The sequence below is a fragment of the Sturnus vulgaris genome, chromosome W (genome assembly GCF_052056855.1).
Source record: "Sturnus vulgaris isolate bStuVul1 chromosome W, bStuVul1.hap1, whole genome shotgun sequence".
NCBI lineage: Eukaryota > Metazoa > Chordata > Aves > Passeriformes > Sturnidae > Sturnus > Sturnus vulgaris.
Window position 1 is genome coordinate 37,130,950 of NC_142282.1, and position 12,585 is coordinate 37,143,534.

Sequence of the window (12,585 nt, forward strand, 5' to 3'; positions counted from 1 at the left end):
ACCTGAAAAGGAAAGGTGGGATGGGGGTCTGGAGCGGGTCTCTCTCTCTCGCTTGGCTCGTGGAGTGGGAAGACCGCCTGGACTCTGCTCTGGCATCTCCCCCTGCCATTCCAGCGCCGAGATCCACGCTCCCTGCCTTTGGACATCGCTCTGCTGCTCTCCCATCTCACCCTACTATCTCCCGACACTCTGCTGAGCACCACAACCGACACCGTGAGGGGGGAGTCACTTTCCCATCCGCTCTCACCCCTGGGCCGCTGCCGCCGCTGTCACTCCAGCCCTCTTCAACTGCGCGGGACCTGCCCTGCCCACACAGCACCGGTAACTGAGTACAGGGAGACGGCCTGCGGCCAAAACGGACTGCAGCAGAGCTAGACTGTTCTGTTCTGTTACCAATTTTTATAGCTGTTGTTGTTTTCTGCCTTGTTAGATACCAGTAAAGAACTGTTATTCTTATCCCCATATCTCCTACCTGAAGGCTTCTGATTTGGATCTAAAATAATTAACAGGGACGGGGTTGCATTCTGCATCTCAGGAAAGGGGCTCCTGCCTTTCCTTAGACCATACCTGTCTTTCAAACCAAGACAGATTTTGGCGCCCAACGTGGGGCATTGCCTGAGGGCATTGAGAGAGGGGTAGAAAAGGGGATAACAGTTCTTAAATTACCCAAGCTTGTGGTAGGTGACACCATGCTGTCCATCTTACCCTGGATTGGCCTCCATGTGGTCACTGCTATATCTCTCCCATTTGCAAGCCCTTTTTTAAACATGAGTTTCATAACCAAGGTTACTGTGGCTATTATCCGGTTTATTATGTGGGTTGATCAGTTGAGGAATTAATGGATTTTTAATTTTCTCTGGAAGATGGCCACATGGATTCAGAGCTATCGCACTCTAAGTGTGTGTTTCTGGGGCTACTTCAATAATGGTACTAACTGTGAGGAAGTGGCAGCAGGTGAAATCTTCTCCAAGCCCATCACATAGTTTTTGAAGTTCACCCCACCAGTCTTCAAGGGGTTCAAGTCCGCTTTTAATGCTAATGACATTATACTGTGGCTAGTGTTGCTTATATCCCTGTTAAACCTGTTCTATCTAACATTCCGAGATAAGGGGAGATCGACTTGGATAATAACCCTGATACCTACCCTAGGGATTAGTGATGTTACCCCAGAGCCTGATTCTGTCCCAGAGACTAGGAAGGTTACCCCAGAGCCTGATCTTATCCCAGAGACTAGGGATATTAACCCAGAGTTTGACCCTGTCCCACAGCCCACCTCGGAAAGGAACCACCCATAATGGGTGGGGGTGCTAGCGAAGGAGATAGATGAGATGGGCCAGATGCTGAAGGAGTACCTCTCCCCAGCTGGTGAGCAACCCTCCCCCTGCCTTAAAGAGGGAGACTCTGATGGTGCAGCAGTGGGACCCACAGATGTTACATCTGTCCAGGTTCCAGCTGAACTGCAAGGGCACTCACAGCCAGCAGCTGTTGCCCCTGTGGAAACTAGGAAGTCTAAGATGAAAGCAAGGCACCCAAATAATAAGGGTCAGGAAGGGGGCCCCTCACAACCAGCAGGGGAGCCAGAAGGTGACATCATCACCGAGTCCCTGTCATACGAGAGTCTCCGTAACCTGCGAAAAGACATTGTACGACGGGGCTGTGAGCCTTTTACAACCTGGTTATGGCGGGTCTGGGACCTTATGGGTACAGGTGTGCAACTGGATGGTTCTGAGGCAAGGAATTTGGGAGCCTTGACCCAGGACTCAGGTGTGGACCAAGTATTTGTAAGGGAGACAGGTCTCCTTTCCCTCTGGGAGCGACTTGTAATGAGTGTGAGAGAGAGATTTGTCCATAGGGAAAGAATGCCGGAGCACCACCAGAGATCGCGTTGGAATACCCTTGAGGAAGGGATCCAACAGCTGAGAGAAGTGGCAGTACTGGAGGTGCTCTTTGGGAGGGATGGACAGCATGACAATGACCCTGACAAGGTCAGGTGCACAGGGCAGAGGTTGTGGAATCTGGCAAACCTGGGCCCATCTCAATATACCCCCTTTATTGCATTGATTGATGCTGATACCAACCAAGTAACAGTGGGTTCTGTTGCCAACAGGCTCAGGAATTTTCAGAGTATGATGGCTGGCTCAGTGCAGGCTCATGTCTCTGCTTTGGCTAAGGACCTCAGAGAGGAGTTTAAGGAGGAGATGAAGGAGATAAGGGAAGAGGTGAGGAAGATCAGTGCAGCACCAGTGCGAGTCATGGACCCCAAAAGTAGAGCCCAACGCCCCCCAGCTAGGGAGAGACGGTACACCCCACGTGCTGACCTGTGTTTTTTTTCTACGTGACCACGGGGAAGACATGAGAAGGTGGGATGGGAAACCCACTTCTGTCCTGGCAGCACAGGTGCGCCAACTCAGGGAGGGGAACACCAACAGAGGGAACTCCACTAAAGTGAAGGTAGCCTCAGCCTCCCATGACCAAGGTGCAGGGTATTACAGAAGGGAAGATGATCTGTCAGATCCCCTTGAAGGAACCTCCACTACGTATGCCCAGGAGAGAAATAATAACCAGGGCTAGAGGGGTCCTGCCTCTAGCCAGGGAGAGGCACGGGAAAACCGGATCTTTTGGATGGTGTGGATCCCATGGCCTGGCACATCAGAGCCACAGGAACACAGTGCATTGGTTGACAATGGTTCAAAATGTACATTAATACCATCGGGACATGTCGGGAAGGAACCTGTTTCAATTGCTGGGGTTACGGGGGGATCTCAGGAATTGACTTTGCTGGAGGCTGAGGTGAGCCTGACTGGGAAAGAGTGGCAGAAACATCCAATTGTGACTGGCCCAGAGGCACCATGTATCCTAGGCATAGACTTCCTCAGGAGTGGCTATTACAAAGACCCAAAGGGACTCAGGTGGGCTTTTGGAATAGCTGCTGTGGCGGCAGAGGGCATTAAGCAGTTGAACACCCCGCCTGGGCTATCAGAAAACCCATCTGCAGTGGGACTCCTCAGGGTGAAAGAGCAACAGGTGCCAATTGCTACCTCAACAGTGCACCGCTGGCAGTACCGGACGAATCGAGATGCCGTGATCCCCATCCACAAGATGATTGGCGAGCTGAAGAGCCAAGGGGTGGTCAGTAAAACCCACTCACCCTTCAACAGCTCCATGTGGCCTGTGCGTAAATCTGAAGGAGAATGGAGATTGACCGTAGACTATCGTGCATTGAATGAGGTGACTCCACAGCTGAGCACTGCTGTGCCGGACATGCTGGAACTCCAGTACGAGCTGGAGTCAAAGGCAGCAAAGTGGTACGCCACCATTGACATCGCCAATGCCTTTTTCTCCATTCCTCTGGCAGCAGAATGCAGGCCTCAGTTTGCTTTCACCTGGAGGGGCGTGCAGTACACCTGGAATTGTCTGCCCCAGGGGTGGAAGCACAGTCCCACCATCTGTCATGGACTGATCCAGGCTGCACTGGAAAAGGGTGAAGCCCCCGAACATCTACAGTATATCGATGACATCATTGTATGGGGCAGCACAGCAGGGGAAGTCTTCGAGAGAGGAGAGAAGATTATCCAGATTCTGCTGAAAGCTGGTTTTGCCATTAAGCGAAGTAAAGTGAAGGGACAAGCTCAGGAAATTCAGTTTCTAGGAGTCAAGTGGCAAGATAGATGTCATCAGATCTCACCAGAGGTAATTAATAAGATCACCGCTATGTCTCCACCTACCAACAAGAAGGAAACACAAGCTTTCCTAGGTGCCATAGGCTTTTGGAGAATGCGCATTCCTGAGTACAGTCAGATTGTGAGCCCTCTCTACGTGGTTACCTGCAAGAGGAACGATTTCCCCTGGGGCCCTGAGTAGCAGCAAGCCTTCGCCCAGATCAAGCAGGAGATTTCTCATGCAGTAACCCTTGGACCAGTCAGGACGGGACCAGATGTGAAGAACGTGCTCTACTCTGCTGCCGGGAACCATGGTCTGTCCTGAAGCCTTTGGCAGAAGGTGCCTGGGGAGACTCGGGGTCGACCACTGGGATTCTGGAGCAGAAGCTACAAAGTGTCTAAAGCCAACTATACTCCCACAGAGAAAAAGATCTTGGCCGCCTATGAAGGAGTTCAAGCTGCCTCAGAGGTGATTGGCACAGAAACACAACTCCTCCTGGCACCCCGACTACCAGTGCTGGGTTGGATGTTCAAGGGAAAGGTGCCTTCCACAAATCACGCCATTGACGCCACATGAAGCAATTGGATTGGCCTCACCACTCAGCGCGCCCATATTGGGAATCCAAATCACCCTGGGATTCTGGAAATAATTACAAACTGGCCTGAAGGGGAGAGTTTTGGATTGTCTTCTGAATAAGAAGAGGAGCAAGTGGCACGTGCTGAGGAAGCCCCACCATATCATGAGCTACCGGAGACTGAAAGACGATATGCCCTCTTCACTGATGGCTCCTGCCAAATTGTAGGCACTAACCGGAAATGGAAAGCTGCAGTATGGAGCCCCACACGAGAAGTTGCACAAGCTACCGAGGGACAAGGTGGATGGAGTCAGGTCGCAGAGCTAAAAGCCGTCCAGTTGGCTTTGGATATGGCTGCACAAGAGAAGTGGCCAAGGCATTATCTCTACACTGACTCATGGACGGTAGCTAATGCTCTGTGGGGATGGCTGGATCGCTGGAAAAAGGCCAACTGGCAGCGCAGAGGGAAACCCATCTGGGCAGCTGAGATTTGGCAGGACATTGCTGCCCGAGTAGAGAAATTGACCATAAAGGTTCGACACATGGATGCACATGTACCCAAAATCCGGGCTAATGAGGAACATCACAACAAAGAGCAGGTGGACCGAGCTGCCAAAGTGAAAGTATCACAGGTAGATCTAGACTGGCAGCACAAGGGAGAATCATTCCTAGCTCATTGGGCCCATGATGCCTCTGGTCATCAGGGGAGAGATGCAACATACCGATGGGCCCGTGACCGAGGGGTGGACCTTACCATGGACAGCACCTCACAGGTCATCCACGACTGCGAGACCTGTGCCGCAATCAAACAGGGCAAGCGGGTGAAGCCGCTGTGGTACTGTGGACGATGGTCAAAGTACAGGTATGGGGAAGCCTGGAAAATTGACTACATCACCCTTCTCCAAACCCACCAGGGCAAGCGCTACGTACTAACCACGGTGGAAGCAACTGCAGGATGGTTAGAAACCTACCCTGTGCCTCATGCCACTGCCCGGAACACCATCTTGGGCCTAGAAAAACAAGTCCTTTGGAGGCATGGTACCCCTGAGAGAATTGAATCAGACAACGGAACCCATTTCAAGAACGGCCTTATCAACACCTGGGCCAAAGAACATGGTATTGAAAGGATATATCATATCCCTTACCACGCGCCAGCTGCTGGGACAGTTGAACGGACTAATGGACTCCTTAAGACTACTTTGAAAGCACTAGGTGGTGGAACCTTCAGAAATAGGGAAATGAACTTGGCCAAAGCCACCTGGATGGTTAACACCCGAGGGTCCATCAATCGATCTGGTCCTGCCCACTCTGAACCCCTGCACACCGTGGATGGGGACAAGGTCCCTGTGGCACACATGAAAGGTACTTTAGGAAAGACTGTTTGGATTAATCCCACCACAGGCAAAGGCAAACCAATCCGTGGGACTGTTTTTGCTCAAGGACCTGCTTGCACTTGGTGGGTAATGCAGAAAGATGGGGAAACGCGTTGTGTACTGCAAGGAGACCTAATTTTTAGTGAGAACTGTATATAAGGTTTCATTTTGTATTATATATCTGTAACAGGGTATTGGTTTGGGTATGATGTAGCTGGTAATAGAATAAGGGGTGGATTATGTCCTGGGGTATAATGCAAAAATGTGTATTCTATCACGATCTGTTAAAATGTGGGAGGGGTGGTGATCCTTATCGCTGTGGGAGATTCCCCTGCTGATGTACCATCTGATAAGATCAGGGGGATGATCTCTGTTATCTTTTCACAACCCATCCTTCCTCCAGAAGATATATTCTGTTAATGGGCCATTAAGTCCTATTGTGTGAGTGATAAGATTACATCATCCCATTGGGAGATGCTCCAGCCAGGGGGAGGAGCCAAACATTTCCTACCTAGATAAAAACTGAGATTTGGAACACCAAGGCAGTCCTTTCCACTCGATCCCTGAGGAAAGTCGGACTTTTTTCCACATCATCACTGGATCTTTGCAGGAAAACTGCACCTTCTACAGGAGCACTGCTTCAACTGAACCACATCTGTCCACCAGGAGGACTGCAGCCACCATTTATACGGACTGCTACCAACACCCTGACTGACAGGGTGTCAGGTTGTATTTCTAACTTTGTTGGTGGTTTTTATTTTATATTACTGCATGTATTTTATTTTTTCTCTTTTCCCTTATAAAATCATATTACTGACTTGGAGTCTCGCACTGGTTTTACATTCATACCAACACACCCCCAAACCTCGCTACCCGGGATCCCCCAAAATTCCACAAATTCTCCCCCAAAATCAAACTGGGACCCCTAAAACTCACCTGGATCTCCCTAAATTCCTCCCCCCCCCCAATTCACCTGGGAACCACCAAGTCCCCAGAATTCAACCCAGCATTCTCCTGGGACCCCAAAAACCACCAAATTCGCTCCAAAATGATTGGCAACTTTACACACTCCATTTTCCCACAAAAGGATCTAGAGCCCTGTGCGCTTCGTATACAAACTAAACGGAAAAAAACTTTCTATTCGTTCTCAGCAAAAAGACTTCCAATTCCACCTTCTTTTGGACAAAACTGCCTTCACTTTCAAACTTATTCTCTTGCTCACTTGCCTGCATAATGCTTAGTCCCTGTTCTGCATGCTCATTTTCTTCACTTTTACAAGGAATCCTCTCCTCATCTTCTTCTTCCTCTGCTTCTTCCATTTCCTGTGCCAAGATCACCTGTTTCTCTGTTAGATTTGTTTCTCCAGCTGATTTTTGACAACTGTCCCTATCTTGTGGTACCGCTGGCTCGAGAGAGGTGAGTGTCCTGCTCTGCTCTGGGCTGGGACTGCGCTCTCTTCAAGCCCTGGGGGCAATTTTGGATGCCACAACGTCAGAAAGACCTCAGGCTATTGGAGAAATGTCCAAAGGAGGGACACAGAGATAGTGAAGAGGCTGGAGGGGAAGCCATACAAAGAGTGGCTGAGGGCATTTGGTTCAGCTGCAGAAAGGACACTGAGCTCACACCTCACTTGGGACCTCTCAGCTCATCTCAAGGGTAGCACAGGGACAGCTTTGCTCTCTGCTCTCTGCGGCCAGGGACAGGAGCCAAGGGAATGCCAGGAGCTGTGTCAGGGGACGATTAGGCTGGCTATCAGGGAAAGGTTTTTTCCTCAGAGGCTGGTCAGGCACTGAATAGGTTTTCCAGGCAATGGGCACAGCCCCAAGGCTGCCAGAGATTCAGGAGCGTTTGGCCAATGCTCTCAGGGATGCAGAGGGTGGGACTGTTGGAGTGTCTGTGCAGGGCCCGGAGTTGGACTTTGACCATCCCTAGGGGTCCCTTCCGACTCAGGAAACTCTTACCATTTTCCCCTCTTTCCTCTCCTTGCACAATGCTCTCAGCTTCCTGTTCCACCGTATGTTCCACTTCTGAAACCTCCGCTACTTCTTTCCAGTTCAAGCACAGTTCTACTGGTTGCAATCCAAAGATATACCGATTGAAAAACAACCAAAAAGAAACACCTGTTTGGAATGTCGTGGTCTTATTTGGATCTCGAACTATGAAGTCGATTGTGCCTTGCAAGTTCTAAAAGCAAAACAACAACAAAAAACACCCACCACACCGTTTTAACATAGGGATTTGCTTTCTTCTAAGAAATCCACATCCCTTCTCAAAAGAGATCTATTTCAGTAAGAGATCATCTTGAATAGATCACTTACTATCTAAAGAACCTGGAACACTCCAATCCGTAATGATAAACCTGTTACCTTGTCGTTTTCTGTTCCAAAGGCAAATGAATTTGCTCAAGTGCCGTTTGTAACAAGGACAGAGTTGAAAGTGTGGCTCTGAGAAATGTTTTGGTTTCCCTCTCCTATCTCTATCAAAAGCACTTTCTTCAATGGCTGAAACAATACGTGATATAGTCTGAATTTTAAAGGTCATGAAAATTTTCTCAAAAGTGAAAAATTAATATAGCAGTCAGGTTTTAAACCAACGGGAAATTTTGTTTTACCTGTTTGAAGATTTCCTTCACACCAAAATGCTGGCTGATGGATACCTAGAAGAAATCAATTCCCACAAAATGCTTCTGGGTAAGCCATTACGTCTTCCATTACAATTTGCTTCAGTGTCCCTTTCCTGTCCAATTGAAGGTCCCTGTTTAAGAGACTCAGGTACGGAGAGAAATAAAATTAAATATGACTACAGTGCCTTTAAATCTAAATCGAACTTCCTGATCAATCTCATAAAACCTTTAGGCTAAATGTTGCCATTGATCTGTTTCTACTGAACAGAATCATGTCCTGGCTTGTTACAGATTAGTTCGTTACAAAGAAAGAAATGCACAGAAGTTAAAATCTTTCCAAAGAAGCATTTGACATCCTTCCTTTTGGATGGGGAACCATTCCAACACTCTTGGCGGCCTAGTAGGAGCTCTGGCTCTGCAGCCTGTCTATAGAAAACTACCTTAGTTATGTTAAAGGTCTGTTCAAGGTTCCCGTGTCTTTGGTGTGACTATAGGAGAAAAACAAAATCATAAATTTTAACGTTGAGATAAGCAAGAACAAAGGAAAAGACATCTGGGGAAGCAAGATCCTGTTTAGTTGACATACCACGTCCACTTCAAAGAGTATCTTACTCAATAACTAGTCTGTAGAAAGATAGATCTTAGATGAACCAATAGAATTACTATTAACATATATACGTCTTTTGTGTAACCAATGGTACTCTTTGTAACAAACTCTAAGTAACCACTGAAAACGTATAAAAATCATCTCTTTGTTAAAAATAAAGACTCTGCTCTTTGCATTCATATTGAGTGCGTGTTATTGATTCCTGTTCTGTGGCATGAAAACCCCAGCATCTTGGTGACCCCCACGTGATGATCCGAAGGGGCCAGACTGCTTAACAGACGGACTTTTATGTGGAGGGTCTTTGTCCGTGCCGCCTAGGAGAACGTTGACTTCCCGCAGCGGTTGCGACCGGGCGTCCGAGAGAGGCGCGAGTGGCCACTGTCGACCGGTGAGTGGGAGCCTTAGACGGCTGTAAAAAATTTGCGGGATGGGAAACATCGTATCAGCTATCGAGAAGGCTACTGTTGATGCCTTAATGAAACTTGCCCAAAAGTAAGGAGAGACTGTTGATCGGTCTTCGCTCGTGAATTTACTGTATTGGGCTAAACATCGTGTTTTTTTAAAAGACTCTACCGATGTTGTTAAAGAGACTACTTGGCAAGAAGTCGGGGCAGATTTGTGGGAAGCTATACAAGCTGGGAATAAGGAGGTAAAATCCTTAGCTCCTACGTACCGGCAGCTGCGCATGTTAATTGAACAAATGGGTGCTGAAATTGAGCTGGAACTCACAGCACAGACCATGGTCACTGCCGTAGCTGGTAAACTCACCCAAGAGTCTGCTACTGTCCCACCCGCGTAGGTGTCAGCCCCTGCTGCCCCTGGCCCCTATGATGATTTAATACCACCCTGGGACCCTACCGATGTTCATAATGTGACTTCCTTTGCACCCCCGGAACCTACGGCACCCTCTGCGCCCTCGGTACCTACGGCACCCCCAGTAACAATGAGCGTAGTGCCCGCTAATCCCACTAATACTGACTCCGTGTTACATCTGCCCTCACCTCCCACTTTCGACCCAGCGACTGTGCCTCTTCCCGAAGAAACGGAAATGGACACGGGCGATTTACAGTCCACACTGCAAAAGCAGACCGAAACCATGCTTGAACTGTTAGGTGAAATGAAGCGGCTTGATAAGGGTTCCAAAAGTAAAACGATTCGGGAAGCATATAAAAAGGCCCATAACACCATTCTCTCTGGCCTCAAAAATTTAGAGGAAAATTCTTTTTCTGCACCAAATACTTCTACATCTCAACGCCGACAGAATATTATCAATTTGGTTAAGGCGGGGGAGTGGGATATGCCTACTGCAAATCAATTTCTAACATCTAAAGGTTTACCCCCAATAATGCTTTCCGAAATTGAAAACACAAATGTTTCTCATTCTACAGAAAAGGAAGGGACGGGATTGTTAACTACCTTTAATGAGTCTTTTCAGCGTTGGTGGAACAAAGGAGGCTCGGGAGGCTTGGGAGGCTCGGGGAGTTCGGGAGGCTCGGGAGGCTCAGGAGGCTCAGGGAAAGGTCCTGACAAAACTTCCATCCCCAAAGACCCTTCTTTTGACATGAATAAGAGGTGGAAAGGAGTGGTAACAAATGCTGAGTTGACGGGAGATTTTCAGTTTGTCTCAGCTCCGGTGGTGCGAGGAACTGGTGGTAATAATGCTTGGCAGCCCTTAGACTGGCAAATGATAGCAAGGGTTCAAAAATCTGTAATGGACTACGGTGTTGATAATCGCTTGGTAAGGCGGCAAGTAGAAGCATTGCTAAAATATCAAGAACTGGTCCCTGCCAACCTTAAGGCTATGTTTGAGCTTATACTAGGACCTACTAGTTATATGTTATTTTTAGCAAAGTGGCAACAAAGATTGGAGCTTAAACAATTAGATAATGTCAATTTGCCGCAAGGTGATCCTCTACGCTTTGCCACGCTAGATATGCTTCTGGGAAATGGTCAATTCATCGATCCACAAAGACAGGCAATGTTAGGGGCTCGCATTTTAGCTCAAAGCAAGTCTGCTGCTTTAGAAGCTTTTAACAACTTGCCCCAAGTAGGTAAGCCTGGACAACCTTATTTACATATTCAGCAAAAGGAAGATGAATCCTTTTTGTCTTTTGTGGACAGGATTAAAGAAGGAGTAGAGGTAGCACCAGATGTCCCTCCTGATATGAAAGGTACTTTAGTAAAGGAAATAGCTATGCAAAATGCAAATGCCACCTGCAAGCGATTATTAGCAGCATTACCAGCTCGTATGACAATAATACAAATGATTGAACAATGTTCACGAGCCCCTTTAGAAATTGAAAAGGACAAAGCTCGAATTCATGCTGCTGCTTTAGCTGCAGCCATTACTCAAGCACACAAGCAAGGGAAGGGGGACAAAGGCCCTCCCAATACCTGCTATAATTGCGGTCATACCGGACATATTAGAAAGCATTGTCCTTCAAGTTTGGTAAAACAACAACAAAATAACAATACGAACCTCACATCTACATCATTTGTCGGCACTTGCCGCCGATGCGAAAAGTTTGGCCACAAGGCAAATGAATGCCGATCCAAATTTAAAAAGGATGGGACACCGTTGGCGGGAAACGAGATGAGCCGCAAGGGGGGGGCGCTGCGAACAAAAAGAACCCCTCAGTAGCCATGGCTGTCTCTACAACATGCTCCCCGCCACAAAAAGGAGCGCTGGAGTCGATTTGGTAACTAGAGACTCCGTGACTATTTTTGATGATTCTGTTACCGTCATCGATAGTACTACCAAAGGTCCACTAGGTGGCGGTATGGCCGCATTATTGCTAGGGAGATCGTCGGCCACTTTAGACAGCATTTTCGTTTTACCTGGTGTAATTGATGCTGATTATAGTGGTATTATCAGAATAGTAGTGAAAGTCTTTTCCCCACCAATGTTCATTCCACAAGGTAGTGTAATTGCTCAACTTGTTCCTTTTCTTCCCCAGGTTCCAACAGCTACTAATACACAAAGATCTGGTGGTTTTGGTAGTACCGGACCCTTAATTGCCTTTGCTCAAGTCATGACTAGTGATAGATCAACCCGGCAAGTAACCGTAAAATTGTATTCTGATAATATCGATGATTCTGAAATGCTTGAACATTCAATGCTGCTAGACACTGGGTCATACGTCACCATAATACCACTAATTGCTTGGCCTCAGCAGTGGCCCACTACACTCTTAAATGAGCAAATCTTAGGAGTTGCTGGAACCACCCGTACTTTACAAAGTCAGGAATTCGTAGAAATTACTGATAAAGAGGGAAACAAGGTTGTAGTAAAACCTTATGTACTAGACACTCCTCTTTGGATCCTTGGTAGAGACACGCTTAGTCAATGGAATGTCATTTTAACCAACCAACATTTTCAGGGGCGGCCACTGAACCGATAGGTGCTCGACCCACTATACAACTAACATGGAAATCTGACCAACCGGTATGGGTGGCTCAGTGGCCCATCACTAAAGATAAATTAGAGCATCTCCATTCATTAGTACAAGAACAATTAGCCTTTGGTCATTTACAACCTTCTATGAGTCCCTGGAATACCCCCGTTTTTGTTATACAAAAAAAGTCAGGAAAATGGAGATTTTTACATGACTTAAGGGCAGTCAATAATCAAATGCACTCTTTAGGAATTCTGCAACCAGGTTTGCCATCGCCAGCTGGTTTACCAAAAAACTATCACCTGTTTATTATTGATATCAAAGATTGCTTTTTTAGCATTCTGTTGCACCCT

The 12,585-nt window shown here is 47.5% G+C and overlaps 1 protein-coding gene across 1 annotated transcript; it reads left to right on the plus strand.

Annotated features, from left to right (window-relative positions):
* The first annotated feature begins 5,081 nt into the window (after positions 1-5,081).
* LOC148220120 (endogenous retrovirus group K member 8 Gag polyprotein-like) lies at positions 5,082-11,478 on the plus strand. Its single transcript, XM_088155788.1, has 3 exons — positions 5,082-5,096; positions 9,156-9,225; positions 10,292-11,478. The coding sequence occupies exons 1-3, from the start codon at positions 5,082-5,084 to the stop codon at positions 11,476-11,478; spliced, it is 1,272 nt and encodes a 423-aa protein (XP_088011914.1).
* Positions 11,479-12,585: the final 1,107 nt, after the last annotated feature.

What these genes read in the sequence shown, in the direction of transcription:
- LOC148220120 (XM_088155788.1), top strand. An exon ending in CGAGTGGCCACTGTCGACCG is followed by an intron (nt 9,226 to 10,291) that starts GTGAGTGGGAGC and finishes GGAACAAAGGAG; the next exon opens with GCTCGGGAGGCTTGGGAGGC.